The sequence below is a fragment of the Beta vulgaris genome, chromosome 7 (assembly GCF_026745355.1).
Source record: "Beta vulgaris subsp. vulgaris cultivar EL10 chromosome 7, EL10.2, whole genome shotgun sequence".
Lineage (NCBI taxonomy): Eukaryota > Viridiplantae > Streptophyta > Magnoliopsida > Caryophyllales > Amaranthaceae > Beta > Beta vulgaris.
The window spans coordinates 59351072-59375807 of NC_079208.1; the positions used below are offsets into that span (position 1 = coordinate 59351072).

The following is a 24736-nucleotide window of genomic DNA, read 5'->3' on the forward strand; positions in this document are numbered from 1 at the left end:
ACAGGATGGGGCATATTTGAGTACTAGGTAGAATTAGCTTCCTTGCAAAGAGTTTGCTTAGGCAGCTTGTAATGGGGTCATGGTGTCATTAGATGGAGGTGGTAAACGTTTACCTGATCGTGGGCTAACTCGTGAAATGACTGATTTTGGGCAAAAAATTTCCAACCCATTTTTTGGGCACAAAAGGCCTTTGTACAATCCAAATTTAGTCTTAAATCTAGTCTAATTTGAAGCTCTGCCATGAAACGAGCTTTTTTTCGCTAAAGTTTTACCTTTACCCGGCTTATAATTCGCCTTTTTTGCAATTTAAAACAAGTATATATAGCCCACATAAAGTAATAATCATTTTTCTTGTCAGTTTGCAAAATAAACATAATTATTATAAGCAAAACTTATTTTAAGTTCACTATACGATAGGGCTGGCAATCAGGTCGGGTTGGGTCAATTTCAGGTCGACCTGATTTATATTTCAGGTCGAAAACCTCAACCCAAACCCGACCTGATTTATATTTCAGGTCGAAAATGTCAACCCAAACCCGACCTTATATATTCCGGGTTGACCCAAAACCAACCCAAAATGACCTGAAATAAGAATCAACTAAAATACTGCCAACTTAATTCACAAAACACTTGTAGATGTAAAAGTTAAAGTTTCAACTTTCTACCTTCAAAACCATAAATGTTAGGACATATTTCAGGGTTGTTGACTTATTAGGGTTATTGACTTATTGGGTTTGACCCAATATTATAAGAAAGTTTATGTTATTTTTATTTCAGGTCATTTCGGGTTGTTTTCAGGTTCAAAACCTTAACCTGAACCTAACCCATTATATTTTCAGGTCGGGTTGGGTCGACCCATTTTTTTTCGGGTCGAAAATCTCAACCCAAACCCGAAAATTTCAGGTCAGGTTATCAGGTTGTGTCAGTTTTTGCCAGCCCTACTATACGACCTATTGTATACATATTTTATGAAACTTAAGTTGTTTTGAGAAGATATCACAAAACAAAATCATCTTCAAACTCTCCCTTAGACTTGCAAACAATATAAAACGTAATAAATATAACTCTATTACTTATTTACATATTATGCATGTTGAGAGTGTTTAGGAAACATCAGTTGGTTTAATCATGACTTTTTTTGGACCTTTTAAGCTACTTTATAGTATGCATTCAAGTTACTCTCTTGTAAGTCTCAAGATAAATGCACAACAAAAAAAAAATCATTCCACATACTTTTAGTATGTCTGAATTTTGAGTGCACTTGCGGTTGGTTTGATAATGGCGAATTTTGAAAAAAAATTGACCAAATTTGGTAAATTATATTTTAGCTACTTTAACAATCAAACTCTTGGAATTTGAAGCTAAAATAATCCATTATTGCTAAATTATGCACATTAAAAGTGTTTGAGGATATTGAAGGTAATTTTTGTTCGATAATCATGATTAATTTTGGTCATATTAATCTCACAAAATCATGGCAGAATCTATTTGAACCAACTAAATCATACATATAAGAGTAATTAGGATAATCGAAGTAACTTAGTCTAAATATGGCTAATACACTATATGTCAATAATTGTCTATCTGCTCATCACCTCAAACAACAAAGTGATAACTAAACACTATTCGATAAGTTTATAGCATATTGAACATCTTTAAAGTGAATGTACTTAATCACATGTGACATTATGTTGAAGGTACTATATTTGAATAAGTTAGTTGTACTTTTATAATTATATTGATTAGTAACATGATACCAGCACAATCAAATGATACTAACTCCCAAAATAATCTAAATAACAAATGCATTTAATAAATTTATGGTTACATACTTACCCTATGCAAACGAGGACTAATTACACGAGTAAGAGAAAAAAAACGTGCAAAATTTTAGTTTCACAAAATCTTTCGACCTTCAACTCCTTAGTTTTACTACACTAATATCTACATGGATGGACTAACTTATCTTTATGAATGCTCATTTTATTTCATTATTTTTCGACTATTTTTTTCTTTTTGTGTCATCTTATTGTTTTACTATTCAGTATCGAACCATCACAATATCTTTACCGAAGTAATAAGTGTAATCTATCATTCCATACCTTTGCGAAAAGAACATTTCTCATAATCTATTTTTTATATCACCAATCTCATATAGAAGGTCATTATAAAAAACAATTCTCTAAGGGGTCGTTCGGTTGTCATGAGGGTAAGGGATTGGAATCAAGAAAGGGATATAGGGAGAAAGGAAAGCAAAACAAAACCCTTAGATTAAAAATGTTGTTTGGTATTGAAATTTTTTATTTCTCTTTCTTTCTCTTTTTACATCCTTCCACCACCATACTCCTTCTCATGTTTGTTATACCCCGCCAGAACTCCACGCTCGTTACCCCGGTGAGATGCAGAGCTTGCGCCCTCCCCCTCCCCTTCCCATCGCGTTGTCGTCGCTCCCCTCCCATCCCACCATGATGTCGTCCCTCCCCCTCCCCTCCTCCTCGCAGCACTGCGCCAATGCGATCTCCCCTCTCCCCTTTCGCTGCACCGTCAATCCTCCACCTACACTTCTCTGTGCCGTCGTGTCGTCACCCTTCCCTTCCAAATCTGTCGTTCTATTCCCCCTTCCTTTTCTGCCGTTGTTGTTCTCTCCCCCCTCTTTCCTTCCAGATCTGCCATTTTTCTTTGTTCTTCCTTTTTTTTTTCTAGGGTTTGTGGGTGGTTTAGGTGGTGGATGGTGGCGATTTCTCGTTTTGGGTCACTTGGGTGGGAAGTTTTGGTAGTTGGGTAGGCGATTCTCAGTTGTTAACATGGTTGGGGTGGAGGACTCATATGGTTGGGTGTGCAGGTGGTGCTGGTTGGGTGGTCAAGTGATGGTTGAGTGGTGGTGCTAGTGCCTAATGGTTGGGTGGTTTGGTCAAGTGGTGGTTGGGTGGTTTGGTCAAGTGGTGGTTGGGTGATCAAGGTCCTCAAGGAGGTGGCCAATGATGAATCAAAGAAAGGGATTGTGAAATCTTGAGGGGGTAAGGGGAATAAAAGTAGAGAACTTTGAAGATAAGAAGAAGGTAAAGGGAATCATTAAACTGAGCAATTACTTGATTCCCTTACCTAGGGATGTTAACGAGCCGAACCAAGACCAAACCTGACTAGGCTCGATTCGGCTCGAAAACATATTTTATTAGGCTCGGTTCGAGCTCGAAGCTCGTCGAGCCTAAAATATTGGGCTCGGCTCGAGCTCAAACCCAAAAATTATAGCTCGGCTGGAACTCGACAAGCTCGAAAAGCCCGAAATTCACTTTCAACCAAAGTTAGTATCATAAGCCCAAACATTTGATAATTCAAGGGCCCATTCTCTTAACATTTGTTGTTACTTGTTAGCAAAGGTCAAACAAATAACTGCTATAGGAAAATACTAGCTGAAGGACTTCTTTTATAGAACCTGAAAGTATTATGACTATATCAACTTTGTTATTCAAATAAAAAATCACAACTTTGAAAATATTATGACTACTAACATGACAACTTTTAACCATGATTATTAAATAATTTTTCTTATCTTATATTAAACATTAATGAAATATTTTTAGTAATAAAAAAATTATCGAGCCTGTTCGCGAGCTTTCGAGCCGAGCTTAAGGTGGCTCAGGCTCGGCTCGTTAAGTTCTCGAGTCGATCCCGAACTCGAGTCGAGCCCTCTCAAGCCGAGCTTTGACCGAGCCGAGCTCGAACAGTTTGCGAGCCACCCTGACTCATTAACACCCCTACGGCCTTACCCTTTCCAAAAGACCCAACTAAACGCCTCCTAAGGTCCTAATATCCCCAAAAGAAGAACAAATATACTTTCACGGAATTAGAGAGGTTTTTCAGTAGCGTGACTTCACTCTCTTCCCCCCCGCCGAAATCAGAGCATCCAATTTTCACTCAAAAATTAGGTTTTCTGGTTTCTTTTCACATTCTCACAAGCATTCAACAACAAAATCCGCCATTTCTCAACTTCCTTCGATTTTCTCCATTTTCTGCACAAAATCTCTCTCTTCAATCAGTGGAATCTTGAAGGATAAGATTGATCGATGTCGAATCCACTCGCCGGAAAATTTGGTTACGCCGGCGGTATGCCGGAGAGAAAAGTTCGTCCTGTATGGGATGCGATTGATACTCGACAGTACAAAAATGCGCTGAAACTTGCGTCTTCTCTTCTCACGAAGTATCCTAAACAACCTTATGCTATGGTTAGCTTCTTTCTTTTTCATTCTCACTGTTTTTAGGGTTTTATAAGTTCATTTTATTAGGTTTATACTTCTGGATTCTTTAAATTGAATGTGTTTATTTCGAATTTTATGTTCTTGTAGTATTGATTTGATTACAAGAATCTTTGGTGCTGGATATTCGAATTTTTGAGCGATGATCTTTATTTGATGCTTAGTTTAGTGATAGTTATTTTTACACAATGCCGAGCACGGAAACATCTAAGACTTGAGGTTTCTGTGTTTTCGAGACATTGCCGTTGGCGAATTTATAGTCGTTTCAGTGGTAATGAAGCCGGAAAATAGCCAGGACTTGAGGTTTCACTGTTTTGGAGACATTTTATGTTTCCGATTGTTTTCTTGATACATAGCTTGCACAGGATTTGGTTCTGTTTGATAATTTTTTAGCTGAATGAAAAAAACGGCGTCAAGAACCTCTATGTTTTGATGACAAGAATCTTTGATGCTGCATATTTGAATCTAGGAGCAATGATCTTTGTTTGATTGGTTGTATTATCTTTGCATTTTCGGATTTATGAGAATAACTTTTGATGCTTAGTTTATTGATGGTAGTACTATTTTTGCACACTGTCGAGCATGGAAATCTCTGAGACACGAGATTTCCTTGTTTTTGAGATGTTGCCATTGGTGAAGTCTTAGTCGTTTCAGTGCTAATGAAGCTGGAAAAAATGAAGCCGGAAAAAACTGAAGGCGGAAAATAGCCAGGACTTGAGGTTTCACTGTCTTAGAGATATTTTCAGTTTCCGGTTGTCTTACTTGCTCGAGGTTTCACTGTTTTGGAGACATTTATAGTTTCTGATTGTTTTCTTGCTTGAGGTTTTACTGTTTTGGAGACATTTTTAGTTTCCAATTGTTTTCTTGTTTGAGGTTTCACTGTTTTGGAGACATTTTTCGTTTCCGATTGTTTTCTTGTTTGAGGTTTCACTGTTTTGGAGACATTTTTAGTCTCCGATTGTTTTCTTGCTACATAGCTTGCACAGGGATTTGGTTCTGCTTGATAATGAGTTAAACTGAATGGAAAAATTGGAAGTATGTTATGTCAAGAACCTCATATGTTTTCTTGCAAAGCCAAATTATGAGGATTGTTTCGTTGTGTTGATTATTCGTTTACATCTTATGTTCCTTATTAACGTTGCTCAGCACAAGATTCTTTAAGGTAATCCTTTCGGTGCTCATTTTTGTCTTCTTACGATGTTCTCTTGTGTTAGTATCAGAAATTTCAGTAGCTTTTCATAAATGTTATCGTTTGCATGATCTGCAAACCAATTGAAGATATGTCTTAAAATATGCGTAGGCACTAAAGGCTCTTATCTTGGAAAGAATGGGGAAACATGAGGAGGCTCTCTCTATCTGTTTGGAAGCAAACGAATTGTTGCATAATAATGTGACATTGTTAGTGGACGATCTTACGCTCAGCACATTGCAGATGGTCTTTCAAAGACTTGACCGATGTAAGTATGCATATGGATGCTTATCAGTTTTATGTAATAGTTGTGGTATCTGACTCATCTTTGCTTACTGAAACAGTGGATCTGGCTACCAGCTTGTACGATTATGCCTGTGGCAGAATTCCAAATAATCTGGACTTGATGATGGGACTTTTCAACTGTTACGTTCGTGAATATGCATATGTGAAACAGCAACAGGTTGATGGTTTCTGTAGACCACCACTAAGTTTGGTTTGGGTTTTTATTTTTTCCCTTGGCATATGTGATTCTTATGCTTAACGACTTCTTCATTTTCTGCCAGACAGCTATTAAAATGTACAAGCTTGCCGGTGAAGAGAGGTTCTTGCTCTGGGCAGTATGTAGCATACAGTTGCAGGTTTTTACACCCTTTTGCTTCCCAGGCGATTATATAATTTATCTATACTGTCTTTTCTGGATATAGTTCATATTGTTCTGAATTGCCTATGTCAAATGCTACTTTGTTAAATTTACAAATGAGGATGTCAAACGAACTTGTTTTTAATGATGTTATTTGTGTTATAATTTACCATATTCATGTCGAGTTCTTTGAGTTTGTGCATTCCTGCAGATGAGGTTCTTTTACTCTTCTTTCTTTTATGTGTACCTTGACTTTGTACGTCTCTTCTTTTTTGTGTGAAATAGTCACATCTTGTATCTTTCAATTGAAGCTAGTAAGTTCTGTTTTCAAGATTTACTTAAGCGTAATTGAAAATCAGGATGCTCCTGTACTTCAATTGGGATTTAGTTTTGGTTGCGACCTTTTCCTTTCACTTCTTAGAACTTGGAAATGCATTTTGGAGGTGGAATAATATCGATGGCCTTGAAAGTGATAGTGCCATAACATACATTGTTTCCTGCAAAGATTTTTTTTCTCAGGATTTATTGATTAATATCTTACAATTTTATTGCTGCCTAATGAATTAATAATATCATTGTGCATCTCAGGTGGGCTATCTCACCTAATGCAATAGTATCTGCATTTTTAAAAAATTATGTTAAGCATAACCTTGTTTTTTTTTTTTTAGTAATTTAGACATCAATGCTATTTTGGGATAGAGTAACATCTATATAGGATTTTTGATTCACTTTGAAAGCCAGCTAATAAATCACTTGCTGTATCGTCCTTATCAACAAGTTAATGATAATTAATTCATGCTTTCAGCTAATTACTGCTGTTTGTATGGCTCTTTGGCAGGTTAGTTGTGGCCAAGGGGGAGAGAAGCTGTTAGGTTTAGCTGAGGGCTTAATTAAAAAGCACATTGCTGCTCATAGTTTGCATGAACCAGAAGGTCTGTACTGGGCTCCTTTTCCTATTTCTGAAAGAAATGGTGTAATTCGACTGGTCATGGCCCTAAATGATTTACACATCTTGCAGCTCTTATAGTGTACATTTCTGTGCTGGAACAGCAAGGCAAATATGAGGATGCTTTAGAGGTCCTATCGGGAGAATTAGGATCCCTGATTCAGATTGAGGTTGACCGGCTACGCTTGCAGGTAATTTCTGAAGCTTCTAACTTTGTCTGCTTTTGTTATTTTGTGTATTAAGACTGAGAGCTTGGCTGAATGAATTTCCTCTTGAAGTTATCTCAAGCGTTGCGACCTCTCTGCTGTTTGTACTCTGTAGTATTAAAATGCTTTAAGTTGTTCATAGCTAATAGTTTTACTAAAATCTTATGACCCTTTGCTGACTGGTATAAATTAACTATTTCTGAAAGTAGTCAAAGTACAATGTGCAATTCCTATCTCTAAGCTCCTATCTCTAAGCTCCTTTTTTCCCCCGATTTTCTTGTATCTGATGTCTTACTAACTTGTACTCTTTTTCTTAAGCCGGCAGGGTAGACTTCTTGCTCATTTAGGTGATAATGCTGCTGCTGCCAGTACGTTTCAGAAAATCCTAGAGTCATGGTATGCATATGGACTTTATGGTAGTTGCCATCTTTATGTTGTCAAACCTAGCTGGAGATGTTGTTTTTTTCTGACTTTCACTTCTCCAGTTCTCCTTTATTACCTTGGTGGAGGATGTTAAACTGCTTATAGAGTTAAGCTCGAGGGCTAGGGCTTGACATGTATAATCGTGCGTTGGCCTAATATTGTACTATGATGTGGTCCTCTGAGATGATTGTACATTTCTTTATATGAGCTAGTTGTTTTGGTCTATCTTATATTTCTTAATCTCTCTTTTGGTGCCTTTGGGCCTTTGGCTATTAACATCTGTTTATTATCTCCTATTAACAACAGTGCTCTTTTTGATCTGGCAGTCCCTGTGACTGGGAGTGTTTCCTACATTATCTAGGCTGTTTGCTGGAGGATGACCAAAGTTGGCACAATGGGGTAACTAGTGAACCAAGGTCTCCACCAAAATTGGTGAATAAGCTTCCTCATTTAACAGATGATGTGGTGCGTTTTTTTCTCTAGAGTTCCACCTTTTTTGTATTGCAGCTCCCAGTGATCAGATGCAACTTATTTTTCAGAATTATTTGCAAATGTTCGCTCTTTCCACTTATGGTGAGAAGTACTCTTTTTGTCCCGTGGTCTAACTTCACATGGGATTGGTACGGAGAATGAGAGTTGGTTGCTAAATGTAGAGTAAAAATTCAAAAGTAGGTAGAATGAGGACGAAAGTAAGAGAAAGTGTTGCTAGAGAGAGAAAGATGGACTGGATCGAGATAGACAAGGGTAGAGTAAGTGAGTAAAGGAAATGTCAAATTCTTTTAGGGACACTCCAAAGTGGAAAGTGTTAAGTTAACTACGGGAGTGAGGGTGTAATATTTAGAAGAATTTTCAAGTGATGTTTTTAGTCACTGCCATGTTAGCTAATGTTATTGCTGCTTCAGTTTGATATTTATTTGATATATATGAATCTGATTTGTGTCATTATGCAGTTCAATTCTCGTATCCAAGATGCATCAACCTTTGCAAGAAAGTTACACACAGAAGTTAATAGTGATTTTAAAAGGGGCCCATCTCTTGCTTATCTTGAAATTCAGAGGAGGAAAATTTTACATGGCATTGGTGATAAGGAGAAACTTATTAATGCCTTAGTGCACTACTTCTGCAGGTGCGTAATTAGATGTTATATCTGAGCACTAGAGTATCACTGTTTTTTTTTGGCATACGAAAGATAGAATTAGTTTGATTTCTAATCATAGAAGAGCAACATCCTTTCAGTTTCTTTGTGATTTGACATCTCAGTTACATACTGATCTGGATGTCTCATGCTGAAGTGATACTGATATCATGATATGGAGTGTTCTTGAGGGCATGCAAAAAAGTGAAAGTAGTAGGGTCCCCCCCCCCCCTATCTCTATGTTTGTCATCAAACGAAAAAGGCTGTTGGATATCGCTACTCCTTCCGTTAATTTGCTATCGTGTTATTGGATTTAACTTATGAGACAGAGAAATTCTATATTTGTACTATATATTTAGAAGCCATTGCCTTCCATGAAACTTTGCCACATGGATCCTCCACCTTGACAATGACACATAGCTGATATGGCGTCATTATCATGATTTAGCATTTACTTTGTCATGTTTACCCCATACCTCTAAATTTTATAGTGTTCCAATCACCAAGTCAATTGATGAATTGTTAATATATAATCTTAATCAAGATTGATAAGTACACAACAAACTACAAACGAAACATAAGATTAAATAAGCAATCTTGACATTATTTACCCTATAACCAGCCCTCCATATATATCTGAACCTCATCTTTTCCAATACTATTATCGCCTTTGTGCCCAACCAACTACTTCATTTAACCAAAAACAACTGTATAATAAAAACCTCTTTTTTTCATCTTTTGTTTCTCACTTCTTGATATGACTAGGACATTGTACGATATCAAACACTAGTGGAAGTTGAAAGCAGAACACAATATCAGGGAAGAAATCTGCCCTTGTGTTAAAAGGCCTTCAAAATACACAAAAATACTTGTGTAAGTTGCAGAGAACTAGCGTTATGGAGAATCCTCATGCGTAAGGACAGTTTTGAAAAGAGTATTTGGCGGATAGTAATGTTGATTCTAGGGGTCTAGAGGGTCTGAGAGGGAGGAATTAAAGGGTAAAGCTCAGCAATTTTAAGAAAAAGGTCTGCTGCATATTTTAGGATTCCAGAACGGGAAATTTTAAGGTTTTTGTGTGCTGGAGGATTCAAGTTATCCTTTCTGTTTTCTTCTTCTCTGTTTTTGAATAATACCTTGTTAGATATCATGCTCATCCTGGTTTGAGAGTTTTGAGTAGATTTAGTATTCTGATTTCAGTCATCTCGGGTTTTTTTGGTCTGGATCTCTTTAGTGACTCTGCATCTAGTCACTCCAAGTGGCTATGTGTTGTGTGTCACAACGCACATCTGTTGCTTTCCACTCCGTTTAGTAACTTGGTGTGGCTCATTTATAGCTTCTTTTGTTTTTTAGTGCTCTAAGACTAATTGAAAAAGCAGCTTATTATATGACTTTTCTTTTCATGGCTACTTTTATGCAGTTTCGGCTACTTAGCGTGCTTCTGCTCTGATATTGAAGTGTTTCTGGACTTCTTAACTCCTGATGAGAAATTGAGCTTGCTGGAAAAGCTGAAGGAGAGCTCTGGATCTATGTGCATGTTACCTACAAAATCTCTGGGTCTGGCAATTAGTCTTCAGAGGACACAGTTGCATATTGGCGTCACCTACAAGCTCTCTGATGCAGGTTTGTTTTCTTTTTTGTCCCAAGTTCAAGCCTGTATTTCTCTTCGTATTTATCATACAAGTCACAACTCACAAGGAGCTAAAACTTGAAAATATTGACTATTTTTTTTTATTGTCCCAGAACTTGAGAGTTTGGCAGTAAAGATGGTCAACATGTATCGTGAAAACCTTCCTCTTTCAAAGGACTTGGATCCTCAAGAGAGTATGCATGGCGAAGAGCTTCTGCACATGGCTTCCAATATGTTGGTCCAAGTGAGCCATTCATTTTCTACATTTACTTTTAGAAAAATTTAGCTGCCTATGTATATATATTTTGGGGGGGGGGGGATATGCACTGGGTCTAGTTGCATGTGTTTTAGCAAAAACGATTAGTGGCCTTTTTGTTAGTTGTTCTCCATTTATGGAATGTAATGGAAGTTGTGAGAATTGCAGTCCCACACTCTTAACAGACCCTCTATAAAAGCTTCATAGATGTGATTTGGTGGGACGAGGTACAAAGATAGTGTCCTTATGAGAACCTGTGGCTATGAGCACAGTATTTGGTGGGACGAGGTACAAAGATAGTGTCCTTATGAGAACCTGTGGCTATGAGCACAGTATTTGGTGGGACGAGGGAGGAGGTTTTCCCCTCTTGCTTCTGATGTTCTTCTTTCCGAAAAATTTCCCCTTTTTTCCCCATCTAAAGTTTTGGTTTGTTATATTCTCCGGATAGTTGGCAGCCTACAACCAGTCTTGTTATGCTCAAAAGCCTCAAAAGTTTGAACTTTGGAGTTCAGAGTGATCTTCTCCCCTTTTGGATTATATTCCAATTTCCACATATAATTACGGAATATATTTATTCAGTTTTCCTTGTTCCTTTGTTCCTTATTAGTTCTTATGTTTGATTATGCATATACTTTGTTATAATTTATTGTTCAATTAATTTCCCTCATCATTTATATCATGCTGTTAATATTTTATTCATTTTGATGTATTTGTCTCCGAATCTTTCATCTGCTTTCAGTTGTATTGGCGAACTGGACATGTTGGGTATTTGTTAGAGACCATTATGATGCTGGAACTGGGATTAAATATCAGGAGGTCAGTTCTTTCATAAACAAGGCTTTCTATACTATTGTATATATATATATATATATAGAAGTGAGTTCATATGAGAATGCATACTTATATGAGAAATGAGAATGAATTTTACACGCTATAACTCTTATGAATAAGTGATATAACTCTAATGAAAAAGTGATGTAACTCCAAAAACAAAATATTTGAAAAAAAAAATTCAAAAAAAACATTTTTTTTTTAATTCAAAATTTTTTAGAGGGATATAACTCTAATGTATAAGTGTTATAACTCTAAACCATTCGTGTGGTTGAGATTCATTCTCATTTCTCATGTAAGGAGCATTCTCATGTGATCTTGCCTCTCTCTCTCTCTATATATATATATATACTCCCTCCGTCCCAATTTATTTGCTACATTTTGCCATTTAGGTGTGTCCCAATTTATTTGCTACATTTGCAACTATTTCCATATATAGTACATAGGTCCCACACTTTATTTACAAATTTGCCATCACTCCCTCCTTGGTTTTTGTAAATATTTCCATATATAGTACATAGGTCCCACAATTTACCTATTTGCTTTTTTATTAATTATTGTTATGGCAATGGTCCCCACTCCCTCCTTGGTTTTTGTGATAAAGCAAATGTAGCAAATAATTTGGGACGGAGGGAGTATATATATATATATATATATATATATATATATATATATATATATATATATATATATATATATATATATATTAATATTAATTCTCTTGAAATGACTTGATTTCTCCCAGTTCCTTTCTAGACATGCTTAGGATCTTGTTACATAATTTCAAGTGCTGTAAATATTGCTGTTTCTTTGCTGCGACTATTGAGTAGAGCATTGACCATATTTATACTAGATTTTCTTTGCACGCGATGCGTGCTTGAATTTTTTTCAAACAGAAACTCAATTTTCTTCGGCATAAGAGTCAAAATTTGAACATTAGACATACGAAGTATAATTGTTTTTAGTTGCAAAATTTGATTGGTTTATGTCACTTAAGTCTCTCACCATTCTTTTTGCTTTTTTTTACTTTTCAAAGTTAAATTCTATAAATAAAATAGAATTTTTTTTGAATTTATTTATGATTTCTAATATTATAATTTTTTAGTTGATTTTTGAATTAAGTACAATACTTCATAAATTGTAAAGAAAGTAGACACTTTGATTTCAAGTCAATTTTTTCATAGGTTGTAGTTTGTAAGTGAATTTTTAAGTTTTTGTAAAGTTTCCTCATTTTATTGATTTGCATAACGTAAATTATGCAATTTTATGATTTTAGTTGACTTGTGAGTGATTATTATAATTATATTTTTGATATTTTTGTTTGAAGCCACATTTGATTTGTAAGTGAATTTGTAATTTAGAATGGGAAGGGGGTAAGATACTCTATTCATTCGGGGACACCATAGCTCCCCCTTCCCTTATATAATAGAGATATGTTGTACTTTAATTCTTGAATGATATTTTATATAAACCTTTTTACCTTGATAATTTATCGCTATTATATAATAGAAAAATATACGTCCAAATATATGTAAAAGTTTCATTATATATAGGAAACACTACAAAAAAGTAAATAATTTTTTCCTTGTCTAATTTCTAAATTTTGATTTCACTACAAATACACCTCTATTTTTTATCATGACCCACCATTAATTGTGAATGGTTCTTGAGAATAGTGATTTATAAGTAAATTTTTGTAAATGTTTTTGTATGTATTGACGTTCTAGGTTATTAGTTTTAGTTTGTATATTAATTTTAAGTTTTAATAAAGTTTTCTGATTATTTGAGTTATTTGCGTGATTTTTATAACGTTATTTTCTCAATTGTATGGGTGATTTGTAAAGTTTCTTCTTTTAAGTTATTTGTGAGTGAGTGTTGTAAATTTATTTTCGGTATTTTGATTTTGACATTCCTTTTGTAATTTAGAAAGAGAAGGGGGGCAAAATAGGCGTTTCAAAAGAGGACACCATTGCTCCCCCCTTCCCTTATATAATAGAGATAATTTTTGTCTGAGAATTCTTTGTGAAGCTGAGGTATCCCTCCAAAAGCTTCGTACATGTAATTGTGCTTATTATATATCCATACAATATTAATTTAAATTTCTATAATGACAGATTAAATATTATTTTCAATAGTTTGATGCATTTGTATTCACTTCCTGGCAAGATTAGGTTGTGATAGTCTGCTAGTCAAATTTAGTCTACTGAATATCTGGTTGAATGTGGAGGTGACCATGGTTTTTTATGATCAATTTCATAGGTTTGTATCACAGTACAAGATAATATTGCTGCACCTGTACTCTCATTTCGGTGCCCTTCCAGTAGCTTATGAATGGTTAGTTTTCTTACCAGCGCCATAATATATTTTTTTGTGAGCTTGGATGGCAGAGTGCAAATTTTTTAAAAAAATATACTTCCTCCGTTTTTTTTAGATGTTACACTTTCTATTTTTGGAAGTTTTAAATTAGATGTTACACTTTTATTTTGGGTAATAACTTCTCTCTATCTCTCTCCTATCACATGTTCACATGGGACCCTTTTGTTTTTCATTATCTCTATCTCTCTCCTCTCCAAAAATTATCTAGGAGTCCGTGATTTGAAAAGTGTAACATCTAAAAAAAAACGGAGGAAGTATATTTATTGAAGTTACCCTATGTTACTTTGACTATGACATTTGTGATTGTATTGTAGGTATCGTACTCTGGACGTGAAAAATATCCTTTTGGAGACCATGTCACACCAAATTTTGCCACAGATGTTGTTATCTCCTCTTTGGGAAGATTTGGATGATCTTTTGGATGACTACCTGACGTTCATGGATAACTATCTCAAGGATTCAGCAGATCTCACATTTCTTGCTTATCGACATCGTAATTATTCCAAAGTAAGTTCTGATTATAGTTTATGTTTATTTGGCTTATATTTCTAGTAATGTTATTTGGTTAATACTGCCTCTCTCAAATTCTGCCACCCTGATTTCTCTGTTTCTGGAGGATGAGGCAGGAATTTTTCTTGTTGCAAGTGCATATGTGCTATACTGCTATTAACAATGTTGCAAATTATGTATATTGTTTCAGCCCCCAAAACTCTGCTGCTATGTAGCATGTAGGTTGTGTGTCTGAGCAATGGGCCTTGGCTAGGGATGGCAACGGGTCGGACTTGGACTGGATTATGCATAATCCGACTCCAACATCCGACTCCAACCCGATTTAAAATCCGAACATCCGACTCCGACTCTGATCCGACTTAAATTCCGAACATCCGACTTAAAATCCGAACATCCGACTCCTAATCCGATCCGACTTATTTTTTGCCCATTTTTTTTCATAATTGAATAGTCTTCTATAATACAATAATCTAAGCATTACAATTTATTCTAATAATCATATGGAAATCTTATATAGTACAAATAATCTAAATATTACTATTATTTTTTACAATCATTTATTCAATGGGAAAATCATATATAATAGAGTTGGCTGAAAGTCGAAGTCAATTTATATATAGATAATACATTAACATAAATAAGAAAAAAGGATTGATTGACTCAAAGTCGGAGTCGGATTCGGATGTCGGATTATTATATGAGATCTGACTCCGACTCGGAGTCGGACTTTTTAAACGGAGTCGGATTACATTTTTGTCGGAGTCGACTCGGATTTTTTCCTTTGGATCGGAGCGGACTAGGGTCGGATCCGGACTGGATTGCCATCCCTAGCCTTGGCAAGCTGCTGATGGCTCCTTTTCTAACACTTGTATGATATATGATTACAGGCATCCTTCACAATTCGTTGTGACTGTTTTGGTGCCTGTTCAAATATGGATTCCTGTGATCCTTGTTACTTTCCATCCACCAAAGGGCTTAGTTCCAAATGTCATGTTCTGCCCATATGATTTTTCAGTGGATGAGAAGGATAGAAGACCATATATTCCAAACATTTAATTCAGTAATGAACAGGGTTTATATTTTATATGTTTTCTCCCGATCTTTTTAATTTCATCTGGTTCTATTTTCACCTTGTGTGTGTTCGGATGCATGTCTGTTGCTTGTCTTGAATCTGCTTGATATGTTGTTGAAAGTGGAATGTGGGTTTAGAAAGCTACGTATGCTGTTAGTAACATACCGCATGGTTCTGATAAGTAGGTCTAGAGCAGAAAGTCTTTGTGGGGTTGGACTTTGATTATTAATCGGCAAGGCAGTAATATTTTATGCTTAATATGTCAGGTGATTGAGTTTGTGCAATTCAAAGAGCGATTGCAACACTCTAACCAATATTTGGTTGCACGACTTGAATCATCCATTCTAAAACTGAAGGAGAAAGCTGATAACCTTGAGGAGGTCGAGGTAATATTTCTTGCAGCAAACGTCCGTAGCTACATGCTGATGTTTCTTCTGTAAAGTATCAGTGACATGTATTCTTTTCAGGGTGTTTTTGATAGCTTGAAATGCGGAACTCAAGTTCTTGAGCTTGCAAGTGATACTTTGTGTAAATCATTGACATTCAATGAAGAATTTCAGTTAAGGCCTTGGTGGACCCCAACTCCCCAAAAGAATTATCTGTTAGGTGAGCGCAATATGCTGTTTGTTCAATAATGGTTTTTTTTTTTCCAATTAAAACTTGTTATCTTTTGAGGAGATTGCATCACAAAAAAATATGGTTCCCTGTTTCTTATGACTTTGAACTGAAATTTTTCGATGTATTCTGTTTCAATTATTAAGCAGTTAGAACTTAGAACTAAGAAGTAGCCTTGTGAATTTCTTTTCAGAGGTTATTGTTGGCTTGGCTTTTTTATAGTTTCTCGAGATTTATTACTTCTCTTTTCTTTTTTCCTTCTGCTATCATTCATAAGAGCATATCTTTCTGAAATAGAGAGGTTTTAATCAAATGATTTATCTTATGTGTGTTTATAAACTCATAATTACAGGACCATTTGAAGAACTCAATCATCCTAAGGAAAATTTGGTATCTTTTTTGGCTGAACTTGATGACATTCATATTGTGACTTATTTTAGAAAATATCTGATATGGCCTCTGAACTCTAACGCAGGATGATAGAAAAGAATGGGAGACAAATGTGCGAGACATTGTTGAGAAGAGATATCGTCTTCCTCGGATGGTCTATCTGTCTGTGCAGTGCGTCTCAGCTTCTATCAAGGAGAACCTAGAAGTTAACGGGTCTATATCCAATTCTAGCTTTTCTTTGGAGATGAAATCGTTGCTAGAGGGCTACGTGAAGATCCTCGGCTGCTCCCTTAATGAGGCTGTAAAAGTTGTGCTTGATGTTGCGGAGGGTCAAAGATCTTTGGAGGTTTGTATAATTGTATATGGAGATTTCTGTTCTTTTTTTTACTATCTGCTGATACTGCCTCATCTTCTTGCTTCTCTATGATTTGTTTATCCTAGATTGAACGTTATAATTGTTTATTTTTCATGCTAGAGTTACTCTGTTTTTATTAAATGCCATTTTATTTTTCTGTTGACAGCCTTGGACTTGTATACCTTTTGGATTAGAGCCTTTAAACTTACTTTATCATGCATTAGCAGGCTTTGGGCTCAGAGTTGATAGAATGGGTGAACTTTGCTGTGTTCCTTAACGCGTGGAGCTCGAGTTCTCATGAATCTGTGCTTCCAGTGGGTGGAGAGAGTACATCTCTTTGGCATGCAGTAAATTCTTTGTTAAACAAGTGTATAACAGAGAAAGTCAAAATAACCAGACCCATGGTTTGGTCTCCGGGAGGCAATTTGCCAGTTCTGATGCAACTGATTGGAGAACCTGTGGCATGGCATTCTCTCGTACTCCAGTCTTATGTTCGCTCATCCCTTCCTTGTGGCAAGAAGAAAAAGAAAAGTGGACCTGCAGACAGCTCAACTTCTATAATATGTCAGACAATTCGGGATTCAGTATCATCCTTACATAGCATTGTAGAAATGGTTGTAAATTGGCTGAATGAAGAAGTCAAGAAAGAGGATGAAGCCATGGACCAGTTGCTTTCCTCCCTCACACGGGGCCCAAATGAAGGTCCGGGACAGGTATTCCAGGCTCTTAAAGATATAGTCTCGGCTGCTGATGAAGGAGCACTGGGTGATCGAATCTTCCAGTCAATCAAGTCCTGGAGTCCTGCAGATGTTGCTAGGATGACTGTAAACGGCCAGCATAAGGTGATGTTAGATTTTTTGCAAATATGCGAGTCGAAGCTTAAAATGTTGAAGGCGTTAAAGCAGCAAATATAAGGTTTGCCTGTCACCTTTGAGCATTGATCCTCCTGCCTTCATTCTTTCATTGCTTACAAAAAGAACTTCATGATCCAGGCGGCGAGTGTGTGTTTTCCTTTTTCCCTTTTTTCTCCTGATACAAGTTTTCCACTCTAATTCAAATATTTTTCTTGATCGGAATTTCCCGAGCTTTAACCTTGTACATTAAACAAATAGGAATCGTCTCTCTTTAGTTCATACCGACACCCCTCCCAGGGAAAAAGATAAACAAATAGGCTTGTGTAACTTGTCATTTTTGAGATGAGTTTTGTTGATAATAATTTTTTTCAAAAATTATAGTGGTCGTTTTTAGCAACAAAGCTATAGAATGTGTTACTTGCTAGTATATCTGCTGAGAAAGGCTTCCTGGATTGAGATCATGTCTCATTTAATGTTTCATCTCGCGGCCTTTGGTTTTTTCTTACCGATGATCCTTGTTAGGGAAGGTACAAAATTGACATGTATTATATGGAGGAACAGATGATAGTTTGAGCAGGTGGAGTTGGCAAATTATGTTGCAAGCTTAGTTTTAAGATGGTCTAAGATTTTCAATTTGGCCGGCCACCTAATATGTAGCAGGTTCTAGCTAAGATTAATTTCTTCCACTTTGATATGTTGTTGGAACCTCAAACAATTCCATTCACACGGTTGTTCAACCATACAAATTATAATGTTACAGTACTTTGCGCATTATTCCACATAGGTTAAGAAATCTAAAAACACCAGAAATTCTTAATTCTACTGACAGAAAGTGATGTCAACTCAGATTAAGTCCAAAAAGAACACCGCACACCCAATATTCACCCGCATACTACATAATATAAGACAAAAGTAGCTCAGGGACAAAAGTTTCAGATGTTGCACAACAGTTTGTCAAAAATAAACTTTTTAATAAAGAGGTTTGATAAATCTCTAATGGGTAGATATACGATTTTTCGTGTAATAAATATTGTTTGTAACTTTGTATATATAACAAGTATTGTTTGTGTATATAACAAACATTATTTGTGTCTTGTGTAATAATAAAAGGAAAACAACACAAGCAATATTTGCTATATACACAAATAATATATGTTATATACATAAACAATATGTATTATATGAAAAATCATATTAAACATATCTACCCATTAGATGTTTATCATACCTCTTTACGAAACATGAAATTCTCTACTACGACAAACAGTATACTATAGAAAATGTGCACAACGGTGATTGTATCTAGAGTGAATTGTTCTCCGTAATCCAGATTTTTTTATTTCATTTTGTGATCTTCCAACGACTCCTTACAACTTACAAGGGCTTAAATAGTAAGCTAAACCTAGGTGAACTTGAATGACATAACAACAAGGAATCAACCTAGATAGTTGTGCAACAACCTTAGGACTACAGGACAAAAAGAAAGGATAGTTAGCATTAATTGGCTACTGATCATTGCCACATGATCCCATACACCCCTATCTTCCTAGAGAGTAGTGCTGCAGTGTAGTGCTATTGTAGGAAGAACAGTACACCCTCCTCAACAATTAGTATCACAATCTTACTTAGGATTGGTCATATGATATCGTTAACTTCAGCAATGTACAAATTAAACCACAAATGAGTCGTCTACATTTTTCTTTCCGCATTCTTTTCTCCTTAACTATAATTATCTAAATTTATAGAAACTTTTTTTATATCCAACTGAACTTATGTGAACTTATGAACTATAAATTAATTTGACTTATCTAAACATAGGAGTATAGTGGTTTTGGACTTAAATGCTTAGAACTAATTATATTTGTAAATTAAACCTAAATAGTCCTTGTGGGTCTAAATTTCTAAATTAACCTTTTTAAACTTATTAGCCCTAAGTTACGTTGTATCTAAATTTTTTTTGTGCTAACTTTTGAGAACTTAATGGAATATATTTTTCCTAAAATAAGTGAAAATAAGGCCAAAAAATCAACAAAACTCATGTTCTTTGTATTTCAAAAGTCTTAACTCTTATACAAAACAGATTATCTTAAATATTTTGGGCGCCCTATTCTATATATTTTTAGTCCTCTAAACTCTAAAAAAATAATTCAATTTCAGAATACATTCTATACCCTAAGGTAATTTTTTTTTTTTTACATTACTTCTGATATTTGATGTTGGCGCGTTTTGAACAAACAAACAAACACGCAATACTTTTAAGTTTGAAAATTGTGCTTTTTGGTGTCTATAACTTACTAAGCCATATACAATTTTCATTTTTGACAACAAAATTGACAGGCCTAGTGGGTAAACAAATCCTTTGTATGGTTGGACTGAGTGTTCAATAAGAAACCTACCCGTCAACGTACAATGACATGAACTCGTGATATCAATTATTGTATGTTTATACATCTTTGATGTTTGTGCTCGAATTCTCCACACACAATATGGTTGAGCTACACACCAAAAATTATGGTCTCTTATTCGTTTATTGCATGTTATTCTCATTTGTAGCTTGTTTGGCAAACGCAGAAATTCATTATCATGATTTTGTTGTATGTTTTCTCTTAGGTTCACGTGTGATTGAACTTTATTTCATGCATTAAAATTGAAATTACGTACAGTTTTAAATTTTGTTTACACCTGATATATTTTGTGTTTTTATGGGAATGTAACAGGTCCAACCAGCGCCAGTGAAGAGGTTGTGCAAAACACACCACATTCTTACGGTGAATGGTGAATTTCCGGGGCCGACCCTCGAAATACGCGACGGAGACACCGTAGTCATCAAAGTCACCAACGCTGGCAAATACAACATCACTCTTCACTGGTAAGTGGTAGTCATTAGTCTATGTTACTCAGGCTGTTTTAGACAAGTTTGTGTACCCTAGTTTTTAGTGTCTTACGAAATGTGTCTTAAAAAGATTCCGGGGATTGTTAAATGTCGCTCCCGAATTACTTAAAACGTCCCAACTCCTCTCTAAAATTACCATTATATCCTTACTATAATTTTTTAATTCCAACTCCAACTTGACTCCTACTCTAATTCATATTCTCTCATCTTCACCATCACCACCGACTATCACCACCTAGGATCACCACCGACGAGCACAAAATTCCGACGAAGTAAATTTTTTTTAACGAATTCCATGGGCTTAACGTGTGGCCTGCACGTTAGCCCCATGGACACAACGTCCATGGGGCCATACGTTGTGTCCATGGGGCCAAAGCAGGCCACACGTTAGCCCCATGAAATTCATTAAAAAAATTTTACCTCATCGGAAAAAAAATTACCTCGTCGGAAGACATTGGTGTCGTCGGTGGGTTGGAGGTAACAATTGGTGGTTAGTGATTTTAGGTGGTGGTGGTGGAGAGAGAATTGTAAAAGCAACCAAAGGTATAATGGTACAATTACATGGTAGTTGGGGAGATTTTAAGTACTTTCAGAGCGATGAATAGAAGTTCAGTTTTTGATGAGAAAAGGAACACCGTTTTGATGAGAACATAGTAGACTAGCTGATATCCTGAATTATTGTTGATAATCTAACACGAATTCGAAGTCTGAATTCTATCGAATAGGCATGGAATCCGGCAAATGAGAACACCATGGGCAGATGGACCTGCATATGTGACACAATGCCCAATTAGACCAGGAGAAACTTACACATACAAGTTCACTATTGAAGAGCAAGAGGGCACATTGTGGTGGCATGCTCACATTTATTGGTTAAGAGCCACAGTATATGGAGCTATAGTTATATATCCGAAGCTCGAATCTTCATATCCCTTCTCACATCCTGCTAGAGAATTTCCTATTCTGCTAGGTAACACAAAGTAACACCATGTTAGAGTTTTGACACTTATGTACATGATAAGAATAGATCATGATGTGGTTAGACTGTACCGCGAAAACTGTTGTGCTTGACAGGGGAATGGTGGAATAGAGACTCGATGAACATCCTTCAACAGGCTCTTAATACCGGAATAGCTCCGAATGTGTCTGATGCATATACCATTAATGGTCAACCTGGAGATCTTTACCAATGTTCAAGCACAGGTTTGGTCTCAACTTACTATGTACTACATTTATATGCACTTGCAGAGTTTGCAGTTCAACCTTATGTGTACCTTAATGTGACAACTTGAATATACAATTAATGGTAAATTAGAGTTGAACTTTCAAGCATAAAAGAGTGGCTTGTAAATTGTACTAGTCTAAGTTTTATTCTTGTCCAAATCTCGAATCCATTCTTTGATTGTTCGATTTGATTTAGTTGCGCAAGATTTCATACAGACAGAGTGAATTACTTAACCCATCATGCTAATTAATTGGTTTATATATATTTGTTTGATAAATATGTGATAAACGAATCAGATAACTTGCTAATAAGGTGGTCAGGTTAGGATCAAGGACTTAAGGTAATCAACCTGTTAACTCTTAAACTCGACATGCTCTGATCTGTTTATCAACTTTTGATAAGACTTATGAGTTACCCATTATGAGGTTATGATTGCTTGAATTACAATGCAGATACAATAAGGTTCTTTGTAGAAGCTGGTGAGACAATACTCCTGCGAATCATCAACGCTGCACTCAATCAACAACTCTTTTTCGCAATTGCCAACCACCAAATGACAGTTGTCAGCGCGGATGCTGCTTACACCAAGCCGTTCACAACCAATGTTATCATGATCGGACCAGGACAAACAACTGATGTCCTTGTTACCGCTAATCAACCACCAGGACACTACTACATGGCAGCTACAGCATATTCTAGCGGTCCAGGGATAGCCTTTGACAACACAACTACTACTGCAATCATTCAATACAAAACTGCACCTTGCAAGTCCAATAAAGGAAGTCTTCTACAACCAATTTTCACACAATTACCAGCTTGGAATGACACTAACACCGCAAATGCATTCACAGCTCAATTTAAGAGCATGTATGAAGGAAAAGTTCCTTTAGAGATTGATGAAAAACTCTTTTTTACAGTCGGATTAGGACTGATCAACTGCTCGAGTCCAAGTTACCGTTGTCAAGCCCCCAATAACTCGAGGTTTGCTGCGAGTATTAATAACATAAGCTTTGTACTGCCAAGAAAGAATTCTATACTTCAATCTCTGTATTATCAGAATACTGCTGGTGTTTTTACCACAGACTTTCCACCAGTTCCACCAGTGCAGTTTGATTATACTGGTAATGTAAGCCGAGGTTTATGGACACCTATTTCTGGAACTAAAGTATACAAGTTAAAGTTTGGAACTACTGTACAAATTGTTCTACAGGACACTAATATTTCCACAATTGAGGATCATCCTATGCATCTTCATGGTTATCAATTCTTCGTTGTTGGTTCTGGTATAGGTAACTTTGATCCAAATAGAGATCCGGCTAGATTTAATTTGGTTGATCCAACTATAAGAAATACAATCGGAACATCACCTGGTGGATGGGTTGCTATCCGATTCATTGCTGATAATCCAGGTAATTTACTAGCAATGCTTAGATCCTACACTAGGAGCATGACGCGCATCATACTCTCACATACATGTTATTTTCATCACATGTATGTTCGAAGTAAAAGAATATAGATGATTCATATAAGCTCATGCAAACATTCTGCATAAACTATATGCAAGTGCAATGACTAGGATCTAAATTTTGTAGTATATTGTTTTATTGGTGCAAACTTTTGTAGTATATTGTATATTATATATACACATACTAAGCCTTTGTTCTTTCATTGAAAATAACCCAATCTAAACACAAAACTCATTTTTTAAGGCTAAAGCCTAAATTTGTTTTAGTTTCTCACTTTTATTGGTTCTTTACACTCCTATTTACTGTCAAAGCAGGGGTTTGGTTTATGCACTGTCACATTGATCTTCATCTTACATGGGGTTTGGCTATGGTCTTCTTGGTTGAGAATGGTGACGGCGAACTGCAGTCGATAGAGCCACCGCCCTTAGATCTTCCACAATGTTGAGCATGATGTAAGCTTCACAGTCAGATGATATTAGAAAGTAATGATTCATTGTCCCAAGTCATAAACTTTAGCAAACATTCTACATAATTCATTAATATCAATGTACCATTTTCTTCTGTACATATTATTAAGTAGTAAGTACATTTTAGTATATTAGTCTTTGTATTACTATATTGGTACATTAGGTTTAGTTGTTGAATAATCATATTCATATACAACTAACCAAATTTGCTGTATCAGATACTGGAGCATAAATGAAGGTTGATTTTTGCAACATATTTTGTCAACATCTTTGGTAGAGCAATTTGAACGAGTAATATCTTGCTACATATTTTGTCAACATTTTACAAGAACAGAAAAGTTGCATCTAATGCTCCAATTAAGCTAGTAGATGGTTTTAGGCCTAAGTTTGAACATATGTACATGAGATGAGTAAAAACAGCAGGTTATGTAATTCAACGTTTTGACAAAAACATTTCACAAGAACAAAACAAGATATAACGAAACGGGCCTGGGTGACTCGAACAATGAGGGGGAGAGTTTTGGTCCACTTTATAAACCCAAAGGAGGTTTCATACTAAAACCAATTGGTGATAGTAGGAGTAACTCACTAACTCTTCTACCTTATAAAGTGTAACAATCTCTCCTCTTTTTCCAATTTGAGAAACTCACAACTCACAAGTGGGCTTTTAATGGGTTTCAACAATAACAAATATTTTCAAAGAAGTATATCCTGTTCCTGTCTGCAAAGTTATTCTAGCTCACTAGTATCTGATACAACATTATGGCGCTCCTAAATTTCCCCTATTTTTTCTCATTAAATTCACTCCCTAAATTTCCCCTTTCCACCATTATGAGCCTTTGATTTTGAAATATACGGTTAAGATACAACTCTACCATATAGAGTTGTATTAAAACTCTAGAGGATCCGAACTCTTTCCACCATTATGAGCCCTTGATTTTGAAATATACGGTTAACATACAATTCTACCATATAGAGTTGTATTAAAACTCTAGAAGATCCGA

At 35.8% G+C, this 24736-nt stretch overlaps 2 protein-coding genes and 1 long non-coding RNA gene across 5 annotated transcripts; 2 read left to right on the forward strand and 1 right to left on the reverse strand.

Annotated features, from left to right (window-relative positions):
* The first annotated feature begins 3804 nt into the window (after positions 1–3804).
* On the forward strand, positions 3805–18059 carry LOC104900209 (N-terminal acetyltransferase B complex auxiliary subunit NAA25). 3 transcript variants are annotated; one of them, XM_010687581.4, is made up of 19 exons: positions 3805–4223; positions 5554–5710; positions 5787–5905; positions 6009–6083; positions 6924–7017; positions 7104–7222; positions 7563–7633; positions 7987–8125; positions 8611–8786; positions 10213–10415; positions 10536–10666; positions 11418–11494; positions 13769–13843; positions 14200–14392; positions 15734–15853; positions 15935–16073; positions 16435–16472; positions 16558–16818; positions 17052–18059. In XM_010687581.4, exons 1-19 carry the CDS (start codon positions 4065–4067, stop codon positions 17739–17741), a joined length of 3036 nt encoding a protein of 1011 aa, XP_010685883.2. In that variant the 5' UTR covers positions 3805–4064; the 3' UTR covers positions 17742–18059. The 3 variants fall into 3 exon arrangements, with proteins under 3 accessions (XP_010685883.2, XP_010685884.2, XP_010685885.2); XM_010687582.4 differs by having other exon boundaries at positions 17055–18059; XM_010687583.3 differs by lacking the exons at positions 3805–4223; positions 5554–5710 and having other exon boundaries at positions 6013–6083.
* A 1739-nt stretch (positions 18060–19798) lies between these two features.
* LOC104900210 (laccase-3) lies at positions 19799–23717 on the forward strand. Its single transcript, XM_010687584.4, has 6 exons — positions 19799–20275; positions 20399–20550; positions 21300–21544; positions 21649–21777; positions 22252–23208; positions 23580–23717. Exons 1-6 carry the CDS (start codon positions 20138–20140, stop codon positions 23708–23710), a joined length of 1752 nt encoding a protein of 583 aa, XP_010685886.2. The 5' UTR covers positions 19799–20137; the 3' UTR covers positions 23711–23717.
* LOC125499405 (uncharacterized) lies at positions 21157–21761 on the reverse strand. The gene is made up of 3 exons (XR_007276277.1): positions 21625–21761; positions 21439–21537; positions 21157–21340 (listed from the first exon to the last, which is right to left on the reverse strand). It is a non-coding gene; the product is annotated as an uncharacterized LOC125499405 (long non-coding RNA).
* Positions 23718–24736: the final 1019 nt, after the last annotated feature.

Coding starts and splice junctions, on each gene's coding strand:
- LOC104900210 (XM_010687584.4), top strand. CDS start 20,138: ATGTTTGTGCTCGAATTCTCCACACACAATATGGTTGAGCTACACACC. Junction 20,276..20,398: donor TTCATTATCATGATTTTGTT/GTATGTTTTCTC, acceptor GGAATGTAACAG/GTCCAACCAGCGCCAGTGAA. Junction 21,778..22,251: donor TTACCAATGTTCAAGCACAG/GTTTGGTCTCAA, acceptor ATTACAATGCAG/ATACAATAAGGTTCTTTGTA.
- LOC104900209 (XM_010687581.4), top strand. CDS start 4,065: ATGTCGAATCCACTCGCCGGAAAATTTGGTTACGCCGGCGGTATGCCG. Junction 5,711..5,786: donor CTTTCAAAGACTTGACCGAT/GTAAGTATGCAT, acceptor TTACTGAAACAG/TGGATCTGGCTACCAGCTTG. Junction 7,634..7,986: donor CAGAAAATCCTAGAGTCATG/GTATGCATATGG, acceptor TTGATCTGGCAG/TCCCTGTGACTGGGAGTGTT.